This window comes from Pituophis catenifer, unplaced genomic scaffold (genome assembly GCF_029215685.1).
Source record: "Pituophis catenifer annectens isolate HBS135680 unplaced genomic scaffold, rPitCat1.0.hap2 SCAF_7, whole genome shotgun sequence".
Classification (NCBI taxonomy): domain Eukaryota; kingdom Metazoa; phylum Chordata; class Lepidosauria; order Squamata; family Colubridae; genus Pituophis; species Pituophis catenifer.
In genome coordinates, this window is record NW_027256887.1 from 45,340,507 (window position 1) to 45,359,342 (window position 18,836).

The 18,836-nt window shown below is 37.3% G+C and overlaps 1 protein-coding gene across 1 annotated transcript in view; it reads left to right on the forward strand.

The window, feature by feature from the left end:
- The first annotated feature begins 974 nt into the window (after nucleotides 1-974).
- TBC1D15 (TBC1 domain family member 15) overlaps nucleotides 975-18,836 on the forward strand; it is a 36,077-nt gene continuing 18,215 nt past the window's right edge. Inside the window, exons 1-4 of the mRNA XM_070947038.1 lie at nucleotides 975-1,062; nucleotides 7,825-7,938; nucleotides 8,110-8,184; nucleotides 11,192-11,330. Coding sequence (XP_070803139.1) covers nucleotides 1,039-1,062; nucleotides 7,825-7,938; nucleotides 8,110-8,184; nucleotides 11,192-11,330 — 352 coding nt within the window. The 5' untranslated portion in view covers nucleotides 975-1,038. The remainder of the gene's footprint in view (nucleotides 1,063-7,824; nucleotides 7,939-8,109; nucleotides 8,185-11,191; nucleotides 11,331-18,836) is intronic.

An 18,836-nucleotide genomic window follows, 5' to 3' on the forward strand; every position in this document is an offset into this window, starting at 1 on the left:
CAGGCACCTTTTTACTAATTTTATGCTGGTGCTAAAGATGCCACTATTTTTCTGCCACCATTGCATGCAATTTATTCAAGCTTTATCAAGAGTCTTGAAGACCAGCTTCTGAAGAGCAAAACCCAAATATAACTCATCATGATTTGTTTGCTAATGATTTTGCAAATGTGAGAGACTAATACCTGTATTTCCTGATATTTTAAAAAACTATTATGAAAAAGCACTACTAAAATATACCAATGAAAAGTACGATTAAATGATTTAACAAGAATACACATGTAAACATGGGCTCATGTTTGGTCTTTTCTGGAATGTAGCTGTGGCACCCTACTCTGAATGGATGTTCACATAATGAAGATAAGTTTGTCCCATTCTGTTTGTGCATTTAATAGTGGACAAAAGTTTGGAAACGAGTAACTAACCAATATAAAGGTGGAGAAATCAAAGTAATTTGCTGACTGAAAAAATATAGAGGAAGGAATGTTAAGATGTTAAAATCTTGAAAAAAAAGATTTCTATCAAGTAGGTATTGTCTTAGAAATGCCAAGCTAGTATTCCTAGGAGCTGTACAAAAAACGTTTGTAGAAGAAATAACGTTGCTTCCGACTATAGTTATAGTAATGTCTTTCAACCGTAGTCACTTTAAGAGATGTGGACTTCAACTCCCAGAATTCCCCAGCCAGCATTGCTGGGGAATTTAAAGTGGCTGAAGTTGAGAAACACTGGTATATATTATCATTCCACGAAAAATCAAGCTCATCATTCTACTCCAATACATAAACAGGCGGAGCACTGGAAACGACGCTCACAAGAACAGCCCAAAGTGTGACAAACGGCAGGCGGAATCAGCCCCACAGCAAGCTCCGCCCTTTACTACCCTCGTTGGTTTCTGTCACTACTTACCGCGCAAACTCCTAATCCTCCTTTCCCTGCGCATGCGTTGAGCCGCCGTGACCGGTGAGATTCGGTTGGGTGGGGGTTGTTGTGAAGCTGCTGGGAACACGTGAAGCAACGTCATCATAAACATTAGTAGCCAAGATGGCAGCTCCGGTAGGGGGAAAGGTAAGGGAGAGGAATTCAATCTTTGAGACGCGGTGACTGTAATGTTGCCTTGGGAGCAGAGTACATTTCATTATGGGAGCTCTATAACGGTTGGGACGGAAATCCCGGACTGAGCTGGGAGGATGTCAGGCCGCTGGCTGAACCGGTCTTGCTTCGAGGGGTGTCCTCCAGATACGTTGGGGCAAATAGCCCGCAGACCTCGGGCGGGGCTGGATGTGTTGTCAACGGAGGCCCGAGGCTGAGGCGTTTTGCCCTCGTTTGAAGAGGAGGACCGCCTCTTGACCTGTCGGAATCGGGACAGGTGTAATTTTTCCCGCATCTGTGATCAGGTCGCGGTTAAAAGGAAGGGCATGCCTTGGTGCTGTTGAAAAGGGAAGTAGTGCAAAGGAGGTTTGGGGAAGAGAACATACCCTCATAGGGTCACTAGAAGGCTTTCCTTTTACGGTTTTGTGTAACTTTCCTGTTTATATGTACCTCTCTGAATGAATTGTCAGATGGAAGCCAGCCCATCCTTTTTACTGCATTATGACCTGTTAGGCTTGTAGCTTTTCGACTGATTCTTTCAAAGGAGCTGTCTGTGATATGGTTAAAATGCAGGGAAAAAAAACCCTGATTTACAAAACTTCCCAATACAAATCTGTCATTTTTTTTTTTGCTTCTGATATTTTTTTAAAAAATGATATCAACCAATTGATAAATATCTGACAAATAGACATCTGATAAATAGATGGAAGGTGGGCTACTGAGGTGCTTAGGTTCTAATGAATTAAAATAGAAATGGTTTCTAAAAGGGGGCATTTTTTCACCATATCATTGTCATATTTATATGGTTTGGTATATATAAGTAATGTACAGCATTGGGTAGTCATCCACTTTTACATTTAGATCATTTTCAGTGGTAGCACAACTGTTTCTGTTTCTCAGATATTTAATTCTTCTCCTAAGCTACTAATACTTCTCAGAGTAGAATATTTCCAGTAACTAGGAATCATCTTTGGATTATAGCTTTCAATCCATTCTGATTCAATAAACAAATACCTGAACTCAAAAAATTTATTTGTATTGCTTAATGATATAACAATGTAAACAGAAAAGAAATACAAACAAAACAAAGCATATTCCTAAAAACACATTGCAAGAAGTATGTAAAAGCAACTTAGTTTTAAACAACACATTAAATCTAAACTGCATAATATATCAATCAGTTTTCTCATTAGAGATAGGTTGAGAATGAATGGATTTTAGATCTAGGTGATAATTTTTGTGAACACAGCAAACTTATTTTGGCTCCTCTCCCCAAGGTAGCTAAAATTCATCAGTTGATAAATCTCAAGTTTTCATTATTTATTTATTTATTTAGTTTTAAATTTATATACCGCCCTTCTCCCTGAGGACTCAGGGCGGTGTACAGCCAGAATTAAAAACATGAAATACAAATATTAAAAACAATTAAAATATATATAAATTTGGCCCAAAATTAAAAATACAAACCAATTAAAACATTTAAAATTTCTTCTTATTCAACTTTGTACCAATTTTTAAACCTTATATATCTTCCTAAATTCATATTAGCCATTGCATAATTATTAAACTAAAATGACAATTATAGGGCATGTGTCAGTGTTCTCAAATTTATTACATTACTAGCATAAAAAGTTTTATGCACAGTCCTTCTTAAATGGCCACTGAGATGTTCAGCAAACATAAAAATAGTTTAATGAAACTCATGTTAAGATCATAAGAACTTTTAAGACAATTGATTTATGGTGTTGCAACCCTTCACAGAGTTCTTGCAAACTATAAAATATATCTTAATAATATTTTTTATATATCTTTACAAGTAAACTTGTAAAACTTGTAAAATTCCTTCTTTCAATAGAAGGAATGCACCATTTTCTTAAGCTGCTTATGTATCATATCAAAATTGAGAAATCAAAATAGGTTTAAATTGAATGTAGCACCTTTCAGTAATTTTAGGAAATCCAAATTCTTCTTAGAGTACATGTAATATTTTATGGAATGTTTCCAAGTTGGCTCAAAATATGAATAGTTTTTTCTGTCTAAATACTGTATTTTCCGGCGTATAAGACGACTGGGCGTATAAGACGACCCCCAACTTTTCCTGTTAAAATATAGGGTTTGGGCTATACTCGCCATATAAGACTACCCCTCTTCCAATGCACACCAAATAAAAATTAAAAAACATCAACTGGCTCACCCACAATGTAAAAGCAGCTGTGCTAGTCCCAAAATGGCCCCTGCAACAAGCAGGAACCTCACACAGCCACAAAAAGCCCCCCCAAAAACTTTCACACTCTAAACACACACAACACAACACAACACAACTGGCTCACCCACAATGTAAAAGCAGCTGTGCTAGTCCCAAAATGGCCCCTGCAACAAGCAGGAACCTCACACAGGCAAAAAAAGCCCCCCAAAAAACTTTCACACTCTACACACACACAACACAACTGGCTCACCCACAATGTAAAAGCAGCTGTGCTAGTCCCAAAATGGCCCCTGCAACAAGCAAGAACCTCACACAGTCACAAAAAGCCCCCCAAAAAACTTTCACACTCTACACACACACAACACAACTGGCTCACCCACAATGTAAAAGCAGCTGTGCTAGACCCAAAATGGCCCCTGCAACAAGCAGGAACCTCACACAGCCACAAAAAGTCCAAAAAACCAACTTTCACACTTTACACACACAAAATTCCACATACAGCTTTGTGAGATTTTGTGTGTTTGTGTAGTTAGAGTGAAACACTACAGAAACACACTAAATCTCAGAAAGCTGCACAAATATTATTTTATTTTATTTTATTTTTATTTTTATATGAAAGCTAAATTTAAAACTTCCTAAACTTTAAATGGCTAGGTCTAAAAAAGAACAACTAAAAAAACCCCAATTGACTATTTTTTTAAAGCTCCCAAGGGGAAAAAAACTTACCCAATAGAACAGGGGTCTCTAACCTTGGCAACTTTAAGACTTGTAGACTTCAACTCCCAGAATTCCTCAGCCAGCTTTGCTTTGCTGGCTGAGGAATTCTGGGAGTTGAAGTCCACAACTCCCTGCTTGCTTGATTGCTGATTGCTGATGGAATAGATTCAGGCAAGCGAAGCAAGGCAAGCGTTGGGACTAGCAGCTGAGGTAAGCAAGCTGGAGGGGGAAAACTTTTTATCTTTTACATGGCTCTGGCCATCCCAGCTGAGTTGCAGGGAACTCAGCTGGGATCGTCAGAGCTTGGATCGTCAGAGTAAAAGGGAAAAAACTTTTTTCCTTTTACATGGTTTCTGGCGATCCCAGCTGAGTTGCAGGGAACTCAGCTGGGATCGTCAGAGCTGGGATCGACCGTCAGAGCTGGGACTGTCAGAGCCATGGTTCTGGCGATCCCAGCTGAGTTGCAGGGAACTCAGCTGGGATCGCCAGAGCTGGGATCGCTAGAGCTGGGATCGCCAGAGCCATTTAAGGCTCGTCAGAGCCTTTCGGGCTGGTCTGCCTGGTTACAGGAGAACGACACCCAGCGTATAAGACGACCCCCGACTTTTGAGAAGATTTTCATGTGTTAAAAAGTCGTCTTATACGCCGGAAAATACGGTATTTGTTTTAAAATATTTTGCAGTGATTTTTCAAGTTAAAATTATTCCAAAATGTTTCAGGTGAACAGAGATTAAATTTCCATCCACAAATTCCAAAATCATCAAACCTTGGTCATTACAGAAAATACCCTAAATATTTGCAAATGGCAAAAAATATGTTTTATTCCAGCCCACTGTATCCACAAAATATCTTTTGATTACATAATAAAACAAGCTGTTGGATCCAAAGACAAATTAATAAAAGACATCCTTGATAAATTTCACAGAACTTCTTCATGCTGAGGTTCTCAAACAGTAATCAGAGCTAGGATTCCAGCATGTTTTATCCTTGGCCAAAATATCTTCTGCTGCTTTTCGCCAGAAGCTTTCCTCTCTCCTCCAGAAATGGGTTGAGTTACTCCAGCAACTAAGTTAAAAATAACCATGGCAATATTGCCCAAAAGACATTGACAAGGAGGCTGAATCTACTTCAGTTTGAGGGAAAGGCAGTGCTAACTCATTCCATACATAATATCCAGGCTGACATCTGTTCGTGTCTTGACTTAGACTGTAGTTTCTATACTATACTTACTGATTACAGTTACTGAGGTGGAAAGAAGAATGTCTGCAGGACTGGTTTTAGCTGGAGTTGGCCACCCTAGGTTGACAACGTATGGGAGATAGATAGGTTACAGAATTTTTATATGTTTTTTCTCTCCTCTCCCACCAAATTTTCCTTTGGAGATCATTTCAAATTTACTAGGGTTATGCTGGCTGGTAACTTCTGATATGGTATATAGTATATTGATAAGATTTGTTTAGGAATGAAAAGAAAGTTCACTTATATTTATTCATTAAGTTATTATTATTTATTTATATTTATATCTAATTATTATTCATTATTCACTTTAACATAAGGTTTGAAATTCTTAATCTTAATGTGCAAAGAAATAATTATATTGTAATAACGCTATCTGAAAAAAAAATAAGGTACTACCAGTACAGTTACTCTAAATACTAAACAGGTAAATCCATTTTTATCAGTCATTCCAGAAATTAAATCGGTACAATAAAGAACCTCTGTATACCATGAAGTCACTGCGTTGATTCAGGGTTTTCTGCCTGCATTTCTATCTCTAAAATATCAATGAACAGATATTTCCTGAAACTTGTCACCTTTTTATAAAACCAGATTGTGTAAAATGAATTTCAGGAGTAATATATCAGGAGTAATATAGTTTTTAATCTTAGCATTCCTTGTCTTGCCTTTTGTATCAGTATAGTTCACTGGTTCTTAACCTTTTCTTCACCACAGACCCCTTTAAATATCTTTTGTGGCCATGGACCTCCAAGACAATTCAATATTTAAATCATAACATTTCTTCAAGCCTTCATGGACCTCCTATGACAACATTGCAGACCCCCAGAGGTCCGCCGTCCACAGGTTGAGAACCACTGGGTTAGTTAATGATTTAAATCACTAGTAAAAAGGCTTGATTTAAATCAACTCAATTTAAATCATAATTTTTAAAGAGCAACTGTCATCTCTGTCCCACAGCGGCTCCTCTGACCCCGCTGTTGACTCACCAACAGTCCCATTCACTTTAATGGGACAGCTGGTGATGCGGCAGTAACACAACAAGGTGAGGGATGTGGCGGGCAGCAGGTGAGTGGATGCCTGCTAACAGGCGCTGCCATGATGGATCTGAAATGACAGGTGCTTTTTAAATGTAAGGACTCATTCTTGCTGGTAGTTAAAATCTTTAATATTATTATTTGCAAACAAAATGAAGGTTTCCTATTTAGCTTGCAGAGCTTGGATTCATTGAGTCAGTTTACCAAAAATGTAAATATTACAGAATATACAGCCTTATGCTATAAAACTAAGCTCCATTTCCTGCTGAGTAAACTAAATTATTCATGTATCTTAGAAAACTATGTTTATATAGATTTTTGCTCCAAAAGCATTTTATTAAAATAAATTTGATAAAAATAAAAAAATCCAATTTAAATTTTAAAAATGTGATATATTTTTTTTTAAAAAAACCCATCGATTTTTATCCACCCTGGGTCTCATGAGCCTAAGCAAACCTAAAAGCCTCCCATCTTTGGTACAGAGAAATATAGCACTTCGTTTGGAGATGGGGAAAATCCTCAAATATTTCTTTCACTTGTATTCATTGTTAAAGTTACAGGATTATCATGACAGAATTGGTAGAAAGTTATGTTATCCTGCAATGGTATGTGTTCGTTCATTTTATGATATTATAAATGCGAAACAGTGAATTGGCTGGTGTGATGTAGGAAAGTTTAACTCCATTCACTTTTGCTTGGTTTCTGAAGCAATGATTTATTTTGAGCAGAGGCATATGTGCATATGAGTGTTACATGTGAACCTGAAAATGGTCATGTGTTGCCAGTGCCATGATTTAAGGCTTAGACAACTGGACAAGAAGTGAAAGTGTTAGATCTAACACTTTCAGATTAATTTTCTAAAATATAAGCAAGTCCAAATTAGTTTAACTTGAATTTAATGAAATAGATTCATAAACATAGAATATATCTTAAAATATTTAAAGGCATGTCTCTTCCCATTTGTTCCTGTCCTTGAAAGCCTATTCCAAGGGTCCATGCCCTCTGAAGTGTGGGGAGTGGCTGATGGAAGTGGTCTTTTTTAAGGGTTGCTTATTTCCATATGAAGCATTATTTTCTCAGAACTTTTAGTTATTTTTCTATTTGAGCTTCTGTGTAGCATTCTGTTTTAACTAGCCTGCCTTTTTTATTTCTGATATTATTTAAAAGCTTTAAATTGATAGCTTTTTATTTTAATAGTTCCTTGCCTTGTGACTAACATGCTTTAGGAATCAATAAAAATGGAATAAACTGTTTCTGAGCTCTTGGTTTTAACATAGCTTGTATTGCAAAACTAGTCTTGTTTATTTTTCCATCCATATCATTATATCCCCAGGCATGCAATGTTCTATTCTAATAGAAAGTCTGCCCAATTTATTACTTGACTAGGCTAGTGAGTATGCAATATAAGCTTGTCATTTTCTCTGAAAGACCCAAATTGCATTACAGTAATTGGTTTTGTCCCCAGAGCAGGTTCAAAACAGATTGCCAAAAAAGCTCTTAATGAAACAACTTAATTTGTTATTTTTATTTTTTATCTTTTAGATTATATATGAACAAGAAGGAGTTTTCATTCATTCTTCAAGTGAAAATGATGAAGATCATGATGCTTTACAATCTGGGTTATTGCGAGTCATTGAAAAGCTTACACATCAAAATGTAGGGTTTTCTCTTTTGAATATAACTGTATAGTATGTTTCCTGTGAATTTACCTTCTACCGTTTATGAAAGATTACAGATTGTTTGTATAGAATAAATTAATATTTTGTAAATAGAAACATATGACATTACTGACTTACTTTTTGAAAAATTGCATCATTTGTGTTTTAGAGCATTGAGGTGATAATAGATTGGAGACCTCTAGATGATTCACTAGACTCTTCTAACATTCTATATGCTAAAAAGGTACGTTGGTTATTTGTAGCATTTTTTGTTAAAGCTTTAGAAGTATACCTTAGAAAACTGAAATAAAAATAAAATGAAGGTTGAAACAATCAGATTGCCTCACAAATATTCTCTTCGTGTTTTATCAAAGAGACTAAAGGTGGGGCAAATTTAATTTTCTTTCTCACACTATCTTGTTTTCCCAGGCTTAGCTCATGTTTTCTAATAGTCTCCTTCTCATAGGTCATCCCTCTGGTCCTTTACAAGGATGGGTAGTATTTTGATTCTTAATCTTTTTAGAAAACAGAGGATCAGAATTTGTGAGTGTTGATGCAGATGCCATATAACCATGTGATTGTTTTTCTGTGATTTTCTTTTTTAATTGCTTTATCTTTATAGTAAACTAAGTGATAAGAAACAACAGTGTGACTTTTGAATTAATGGAATTATGGAGACTGCAAAAATTGAGTGAGGACTAGTTTCTCAGTCATGATTTGAAGATGGCAGATTGTCTTTCCAAGCCTAAAAGGTTATTTGCACCATCCAATAATATATTATCTTGGGAGGAGAAGAACTTAGAAAAATTATTTCCTTATCTCTGGTGGGTGTAATCACTACAGAAAGCAGTAATACATAGCACAATTGCTATGTATATTTATTGAATCAAAGCTTGAATACAGTTGTCCCTTTAATATATTTCTCTATTCTGGCATATCTAACTGGAGATACAAATTATTGTCAATATGATTTTAATTATCAGGTTATTTCATTTAATACTCAATTCCCAAACATCTTGTACTTCCTTGATTTTCTAATGTTGAAAAGATAACAAGAAATAACAAATAATAAGCAGCAAATAAAACAGCAAATTGTAGAATGTTTTATATTTTATACAGACCCTTATATACTTCACATACTTTTCACATCTTACATATAAAATTTCTCTTTGTCTTCAATTACAATGATAATGAACTTTGCAACCAATGCTTGCATTTACAATCTTTATAAGTCTGTAAAGCAAAGGGAAGGGAAGTAAGATTGTAAGCACAGACACGGTTTCACTTGGTGACTGCTTCACTTAATGACTGAATTGCTGGTGCCAATAGTATTCCTAAACAAGGATTATTTGTAGTGCAATCTTGTGTTCTTCTGTTGAGAATTAAGCTTCAGTGGGTTTTATATTCAGGTAAGTGTCTTTAGGATAACAGCCTAACACTGCAGTTCTGTCACAGTGTATCAAAAATACCCAGAATGAATACAGTGTAATTACTTAATGTAATACCAATCTCACTAAATCAAATGAAGATAGATACAACAAGATATATTTTACTGACAGTGATCACTGGGCTCCTTGCGAAAAGAAAACGGAGAATTACAAAGTCCACAAGTTTATAGCTGATGCACTCTGAAATGATACATAGAACTCCTTTACAGCAGAAATGTAGAACTTGATAATAACATGGGTTGACCTTAATATGGGCTGACCTGCTGTATCTATTGTATATTCTGCTTTTCTGAGCCGGCTCCAAACCTGCCTTTTCTACTGATAGCACTTGCTAACATAAACAGTGTCCTTTATTGTACCCATAGTTTGACTTCCTTCACAGAAAAAAACAATCTGATTTTTTAAATCTGTCTCCTACCTGTCCAGAATTTCAGTTTACCTGCTTTGCCTAATCTGCACTTCAGAACCATACTATAAATGTAAAGCACGAATATTATTTGTCCCTCACACCAGAGGAAGACACAGCTTACAAAACAGAACTTCTCTTTGTTTTCTGTTTTGTAATCTAAATGTGTTGGACTCTGACAAGCTGCTTTTGATTAATCTGCTGATAGAGAACTGTTACAATTTTAGAGCACAGTTTGGGGAATGATCAGCTGCCCATTGTTCCATTCTCGATCACGGAAATTCATATCTTTAATTCTTGGTATTTTTATCTGTCATAATTTGGTGTTCTACTCTGGTACATCAGTATTTTAATTGACCCTGCTATGCTATTGCATTTTCATGCACATTTGCATTCATATGAATTGTATGTCCTTCATTAGCCTGAATATTCATCTTACAGTTCACTAAACTTTTATAGTTTATATTTCATTATTATCCATCATGCTTATTTGCTGGATAAGCCTACAAAATGATTACAGTATGTTGAAACATGAATTGTGTCTGCTTCACCTAGTTTTTGGTTCCTGTATATCCTTTAAATGTATTATAAACTTCATAGATTCTGGGTCTGGTCATGAGAGAGATAAATCTCTCATGTTCTCCTCTGCTACTAGAAGACAGATATCTTGGTTGACATCCAGCATTTAAAGATTTTTTATTTGATTTAGAGATGCTTCAGAAAGATAGCTCAAGCCTGTGAAATGATTTTGTGGACTAATGCAGAGCCTTGAATAATATTATACATTTGTGTAAGTAGTAATCATTAAAAAGTATTCCCAGACCATAAGACTAGAAAATCAAGGGTCTTTGATTTCTTTAACTATAACATGACAGCTTCCATTAAAGTTTTAAAGGAAATCTGTCACAGTTTGAAGTTTACATATCGTAGTTCACATATGTTGTTTATTCAGCTGTAGATGTATGAACTCTTTTTTTTTTTTATTGTTTGTGGGGGATGGAAAGCAAATTACTCCACTTATAGTTCTACTATGTCATTTGAGAAAGAAGTTACAAAAGCATAGAAATGGAATGTTGGGACTAATGCCTTAAACAAGCCAAAGATTGAATAATGCTATATCTGAGCAAGACTATTTTTCTTCTGAAACTAAAATGCTATTTTTTTCCTTTCCTTGAGCTGAACTATAAAACAAAGTTTTATTATTTTTTGATTGGCAGTTTTCTTCAAAGTAAATTGTTTTACAGATTGGCTTACTGCACGTTTTAATCTTAAATTTGCATATGACAAAAGTGATGTTCCTTGAACAAATTTGCTTTATAGTTGTGGACAGAAAAATTGCTTTTATAAGTAGTTTACAAGAAAAATGGCTGCTGATGTTATTTTGATATTTTATTTAGGATTCCAGTTCAGTTGTAGAATGGGTGCAGACTCCTAAGGAGAAGACTTTCAGAGGGCCAGAACATATGAACAGTTATGAAGCAGAATGGGATATGGTCAATACTGTCTCTTTTAAAAAGAAGCCACATTCAAATGGAGGTACTTAAGTAACACTGTTACTAAAATATGAAAGTGACTTTATTGGTTGAGCCCTAAGAGATATGTTCCTGGGTATAGAACTTTTTACTTCTGGTACTTGCTTGCTGCTGTGCTTGTGAAGTTTCTTTCAGCTAATAATGCCAATCATCTGTCTTTCATAACAAAGGGGATTCTAAGATTCTGAATTCAGGTATGTATACAGAAAAAAAATATTTAATGAATTCACTGAAAATATTGGAATTCCAAGATCGTGGCGCGCATAGACGCTGTGGCTTTGAGCTCCTGGTGTTACAGTGGAGTGTGTAGGCAAAAACTAATCTATACCTGTGGGGAGTTACTAAAGATTGGATCTTCTAGTCGACTAGATATTACCAGTGACTTCCAGTGGTCTCATAATATACCGAGTAACATAGTAAGACTGCCAGGCTCTCCATGGATGGTTGTTGGGCCTAGGAGGCAGAGAAGAGAGTGGAAGCAGAGCTAGCTAGCTCAGTTATGGAAGCAGCCTCACAGATCAGCATTATCAAGCATTTTTCTAACCAACTCTAGATCCTTTGTCCACAAAACTGATGAACTAGAGCTATGGATGGCAGTGAATAAGCTCATTCATGACTGCTGTGTGATGATCATCACAGAAGCCTGGCTTCGTCCACTTGTACCGGACACGTCAGTGGAGCTAACTAACCACCCCACAAACCACTTTGTCAGAAACAGCAACTCTAGTAAAAGCAAAGGTGGAGGACATTGTATTTACATACATAATGACTGGTGTACTAACAGTAGAGTTACTTATACACACTCTTCTCCAGATGTGGAATTCTTAACTGTCATTTGTTGGCCATTTTATTTACCTAGAGAAATTTCTGTTATAGTTATCACCGCTGTCTATATTCCACCTGATGCAAATGTTAGCACAGCGCTCTCTAAGTTACATAATGCCATTGAGAGGCAGCAGCAAACTTATCCTGAAGGCACTTTTGTCGTGGCTGGGATTTTAATCAAGCCTGTCTAAAGTCTGTTCTTCCTAAGTTTGTGCAATGTACCACCAGAGACAAGAACACGCTAGACCATATGTACTCAAACAGACAGTCATATAGAGCAATCCCCCTCTCCCATCTGGGTACGTCCGACCACATCTCTGCTACTGTGCCCAAAGTATATCCCTCTTAGGAAAAGGATACGGCCAGTCAGGAAAATTGTCAAAATCTGGCTGGAGGGACAACTCTGCCAATAGGACTGCTTTGAGACTACCAAGTGGAGTATATTTGAACATTTGGAGCTGCAAAAATTCACTGATGCTGTACTCTCTTACATTAAAACATCACAGACAATGTAACAGTGAATAAGCGCATCAGAGTTTACAGTAATCGTAAACTCTGTCAGCAGAGTTATAATCACATCTGAGAGCCTGAAACTCCACCTTAAAGGCAGGAAATGAAGACGAATACAATGTGGCCAGGGCAAACTTGAGGAGAGGCATTAAGGCGGCTAAACAGAAATACAAACAAAAGGTAGAGAAGCATCTGGAAGATGATAAGACAGGTATGGCAGGGACTGCAACACCTAACCAACTATAAGGGCAATACAAAAAAAATAGCCAATGATGATGCCTTGCTGGTGAAGGAGCTAAATAGCTTCCTTGCCCGCTTTGAGGTCAAAAGACCCGTCTTTGTGACTCTAACCCAAAGGCCCTCTAACCTCCAGCCACTCACCCTGGATGAACATCAAGTGAGAGCTGTGCTGAAGGCTGTAAATCTCAACAAAGCTGCAGGTCCAGACGGGGTGCTGAGGAAAGTGGTAAAAACCTGTGCTGACCAATTAATGGGTCCTGACAAGGATTTTTAACATCTCCCTGCAACAGGCTAGTCCCATCATGCTTGAAAGCAGCCACAATTATCCCAGTTCTGAAGAAAGCAGCCATAAACAGCCTGAATGACTATAGACCCATTGCACTGACTATAGTGATGAAGTGGTTTGAGAGACTGGTCCTACAACACCTCAGGTCCTGCCTTCCACCAAATTTCGATCAACATCCGTTTGCTTATGGAAGCAACAGGTCGACAGGGGATGCCATCACCACTGTTCTACATATTGCACTGAGCCACCTTGAGAAATCTGGGAATTATGTCAGAATGTTTTTTATATACTATAGCTTGATCTTTAATACCATCTTACCAGGCATTCTCATTGAAAAACTGACTGACCTGAATTTCCCTCCCCTCACTTGTGACTGGATCAAAGACTTCCTGACGGATCATCCATAAACAGTAAGGGTTGGTTCCTTTACATCTTCTACCCTGAAGCTCAGCACAGGCTCCCCTCAGGGCTGTGTGCTCAGCCCCTACCTGTACTTGCTGTATACACATGACTGCATATCCTCTGATCCATCCAACATCATAATAAAGTTTGCAGATGACACAACAGTGCTGGGTCTCATAACTGGAGGGGACGAATCAGCATACAGGGAAGAAGTCCAGAAGGTATCCACATGGTACTCAAAAAACAACTTACATCTAAATACTAGTAAGACAAAGGAGAAGGTGCTAGATTTCCGAAAGCACAGAGAGGAACGTGCCCCACTGTATATCGAGGGGGGCTGTGTGGAGAGGGTTTCCTCTTTTAAATTCTTGAGAGTGCTTATTAATCAAGCTCTCAACTGGAAAAACATGTCCTTGGTGGTTAGTAAGGCTCAACAGAGACTTCATTTCCTTAGAGTCTTGCGAAAAAATCATGTGGAACAATGGTTGATGACCTCTTTCTATCGGTCCACGATAGAAAGTGTCTTCACATACTGCATTACAGTATGGTATGCTGGTTTAACTGCTGCGGACAGGAAGGCACTACAGAGAGTGGTTAATTCGGCACAAGAAACAATTGGTTGCCCTTTAACACTACTGGATGACATCGCCAGGTCTCGCTGCTTTAGCAGACTAAGGAAGATACTCAGAGGTGATTCACACCCTGGTCAGTGTCTCTTCGCACTTCTACCATTGGGCAGAAAACATCAAAGCATAGCCAGCCGAACAAATAGGTTTAAAAATAGTTTCTATCCTTGGGCTGTTAGACTCTTAAACACAACTGCAATCACTCCACGCACACGCGGAAATGTATGACTAGTTTTTCTTTGTCTTTCTTTTCCCCCCTAATTACTTGCATAGGGATTATTCTTTATACTATTTATGTTGTTTGTATTTTTTTGTCATGGATTGCACCAGTGAGACTAAAACCAATTTTGTTGTATACATGATGTACAATGACAATAAAAGCTATACTATACTATACTATACTATACTATACTATACTATACTATACTATACTATACTATACTATACTATACTATACTATACTATTCCATCTGTAGCAAAAGACTCATTTTGGATAGTGAGATGGGTGGCATATAAATTTAATAAATGAAAGTACAAGGCATCTGTATCTGTTAAAGGCATTTTTATTTACAGAGAAGCCTATTACTCATCCATTAGTTTTTTTTTTTTTGTTATTGCTGAAAATTGTTGAAGCGGCTTCCATAAGATTTCTATACATTATTCAAATAATTTGAAACGAAATGAGTATGTGGTAAGATATCACCTTAGGACTTAAAATATATGTGTTGTATGTAAACTTGTTAATAGCAGAAAACAGGATACTAATGATATTTTTAATTTACTTATTACAAAAAGTTGTTATATAGTGAAATCTTATTTAGTGGATCTAGATGGATGGGCTTTGGATTTAATGAATTAAATTCCACTCCTGACTTCATTTGGAACTAAAGAATGTTTATTTGTTGCAAGTCTATATAGACAAATATGCCTGTGCCTTATTTGTTTGCAGTTTGTTTATGTCCATCACTAGTGGACTGTGGACTGTTAACATATATTATAATAAGGAATACATTACCTTAAATCATTAAAACAGAAATAGCTCATCCATCTAAGAAAACACTATGCATAAGAGAAGGAAAATATAAGGTCATTTTTTTCCTAAAAAAGTAGTATTTATCAGTCAGCCAAAGCATCATTATAACACCCACCAGCGTCATTTTACTACCCAAGAGTCTGTGAAAGTGATTTTTGGAGGAAGTATTGATTGCTATTGAGGAAGAATTTTACAAATAAATAAATAAAAATGACAACTCAATACAAAATCTCTAAAATTATGGTTTGCGGTTTGCAGACTCCCATTTTGATGCAACTTGGGCAGTAAACAGTATTCAAAATTTCATCAGCAGCAAACCTGGAGTCTGAAGATTTGGTTTCCATAAAACATAAAAAAACCTTGGGAAGCAAGCAACTATGCATTATTAGTTGATTAGGAGATTGAGAGTTATCCTAGATACGAGATCATGAGGGAAAGTGAATTAAGTAGGAAGAATACAATAGATAGAATAGAATTCTTTATTGGCCAGGTGTGATTGGACACACAAGGAATTTGTCTTGATGCATATGCTTTCAGTGTACATAAAAGAAAAGATACATTCGTCAAGTATCATAAGGTACAACACTAAATGATAGTCATAGGGTACAAATAAGCAATCAAATCATATTAGGAAACAGTATAAATCGTAAGGATATCAGCAACAAGGTTACAGTCATACAGTCATAAGTGGGAGGAGATGGGTGATAGGAATGATGACAAGATTAATAGTAATTTATTTATTTATTTTATTTATTGGTTTGATTTATATGCCGCCCTTCTCTGGAGACTCAGGGCGGCTTACAATGCTTTAAGCAATAGCCTTCATACTTTTGTATATCCCGTCTTAGTGGGGCTTTTGCCCCCCCCTCCACCCCCAAGTGGTGTTCTTTTTATACAAAGTCAGCTTATTGCCCCCACAATCCGGGTCCTCATTTTACCTACCTCGGAAGGATGAAAGGCTGAGTCAACCTTGAGCCTGGTGAGATTTGAACTTGCAGTAATTGCAGGCAGCTGGCAGCTAAGTGCTATTTAACAGCACTTTAGTCTGCTGTGCCACCAAGGCTCTTAATTAATTGTAATGCAGACTTAGTAAATAGTTTGACAGTGTTGAGGAAATTATTTGTTTAGCAGAATGATGGCGTTTGGGGAAAAACTTTTCTTGTGTCTAGTTGTTTTTGGTGTGCAGTGTTCTATAGCATTGTTTTGAGGGTAGCAGTTGAAAAGTTTATGTCCAGGATGCGAGGGGTCTGTAAATATTTTCACAGCCCTCTTTTTGACCTGCAGTATACAGGTCCTCAATGGAAGGCAGGTTGGTAATAATTGTTTTTTCTGCAGTTCTAATTATCCTCTGAAGTCTGTGTCTGTCTTGTTGGGTTGCAGAACCAAACCAGACAGTTATAGAGGTGCAGATGACAGACTCAGTAATTCCTCTGTAGAACTGTATCAGCAGCTCCTTGGGCAGTTTGAGCTTTCTGAGTTGGCGCAGAAAGAACATTCTTTGTTGTGCTTTTTTGATGACTTTTTGATGTTAGGTGTCTATTTTAGGTCTTGAGATATGGTAGAACCTAGAAATTTGAAGATCTCTACTGTTGATACTGTGTTGTCTAGTATTGTAAGAGGTGGTAATATGGGAGGGTTTCTCCTAAAGTCTATCACCCTTTCTACAGTTTTGAGTATGTTCAGTTCCAGATTGTTCTAGTTGCACCACGAGGCTAGTTGATCAACCTCCCATCTGGATGCGGATTCATCATTGTCTCGAATGAGACCGATCACTGTTGTGATCAGAGAATTGGATCAGAGAATGAAGAGTGGTGAGGAGGAAGAGGAGGAAAAGCTGCCAACACCAAAAATAAAGTTGTCTGTAATGAGTTCATATTTGGGTCATCTTGTTCTATACTTTTATTCCTCCTCAGGATTATTACCTCCATTTATGTATTACAAGGAAAATAATCATTCAGAAGAAACTTGCTTAAAAGACTAAATTGTATATCACAACTGTACCCTTTGTTGTGAAACCAGTTAGCACATTTAGTTTCTTACAATGTTTCCAAAGATTCATAACATAGAATGTTAACAGATAAACTTTGTGTAGGTTATTCTTGATAATTACTCTTAGAGGTTCCTTTGTGATTTACTATAATGCTTCCTTATTGCTGAGACAGCATGTGTTTAGAATTGCTCAATAGAAAAGAATGCAATTAAAAAAATTAGAATAATAGAATAACAGAATTGGAAAGGACCTTGGAGGTCATCTAGTCCACCCCCTGCTCGAGCAGGAGATCTTATATCATTTTAGACAAATGACTGTCCAGTCTCTTCTTGAAAGCATCTAGTGTTGGAGCAGCCAAAACTTCTGAAAGCAAGCCATTCCACTGTTTGATTGTTCTCATGTTAAGAAATTTCTCCTTTGTTCTAGGTTGCTTCTCTCTAAATCTTTAGAAATATTTCTAATTCACATGTTACATTATTAAGAATTTATGCTCATTATTGGTCATTGGTAAAAAGACAGTTCACTAATTATATAGTAATTATATGTTTTACTTATCTTCATGAATAACAAAGAACCAGTAACAAATGCTAATGTTACTTACCGTATTTTTCGGAATATAAGACCCACTTCCCCCTCCTAAAAGGGGTGGAAATGTCTATGCGTCTTATACAGCGAATGTTGCCGAAGGCCCCCCCCCACGCTTGCCTCCACCCTTCGGCTGTTTTTGGCCTTTGCGCATCGTGTTTTCGGCCTCCGCACACTCCACTTAGACCCGTTCCAGGCTGCAGGAGTCGCCACAGCACATCGCCACTGATTGCCGACTCTGTGCGTTGCATTTTTGGCCTCCGTACGCCCTGTTTTTGGCCTTTGTTTGTCGCATTTTTGGCCTGTTCCCTGCTGCTTAGAACTGGCCGAAAATGTGATGTGCGCAAACCAAAAACAGGGACTGCGGAGGCCGAAAACGCGACATGTGGAGGCCAAAAAATGCAATGCACAGAGGCAGTGATCGGCAGTGATGTGCTGTGGTGATTCCAGCAGTCTGGAACAAGTCTAAAATGGAGTGTGAGGAGGGCAAAAATGTGACACGTGGAGGCCAAAAATGTGACACACACAGGTGGCAATTGGCTGTGGTGATTCCCACAGCCTGGAACAGCTGATTGGCGGTATTCCAGGAGACCATCCAACCGCCAATCAGCTGCTTGTGCTGAATCAGGCTGGATAACGTGCTGAAGCTGACCAGGCTGTTTGCTGCTTGCTGCAAGAACGTTAGCCAGATGAATACCGATGGATGTTGGTAGGCAGAGGCAGAATTTTGTTTTTCTAGTTTTCCTCCTCAAAAACTAATGTGCGCCTTATATTCCGGAGCTTGTTATACTCCAAAAAATACGGTATTTATGAAACGTGTGTGCTGCCCTTCTTGCCAAAGGCGACTATAAAATATTTTATAGAATCGCCTCTATTTTATTAAAATGTTTTAAATGTGTTTCATCAGATTTCATGATTTCAGCATATTGCTTTTCCTCTTTGCTATCAAGTAATCAAAAAAGGATTTAAAAAAGAGGATTCAGTAACAACATGATATGCAATCTGTTCTAATT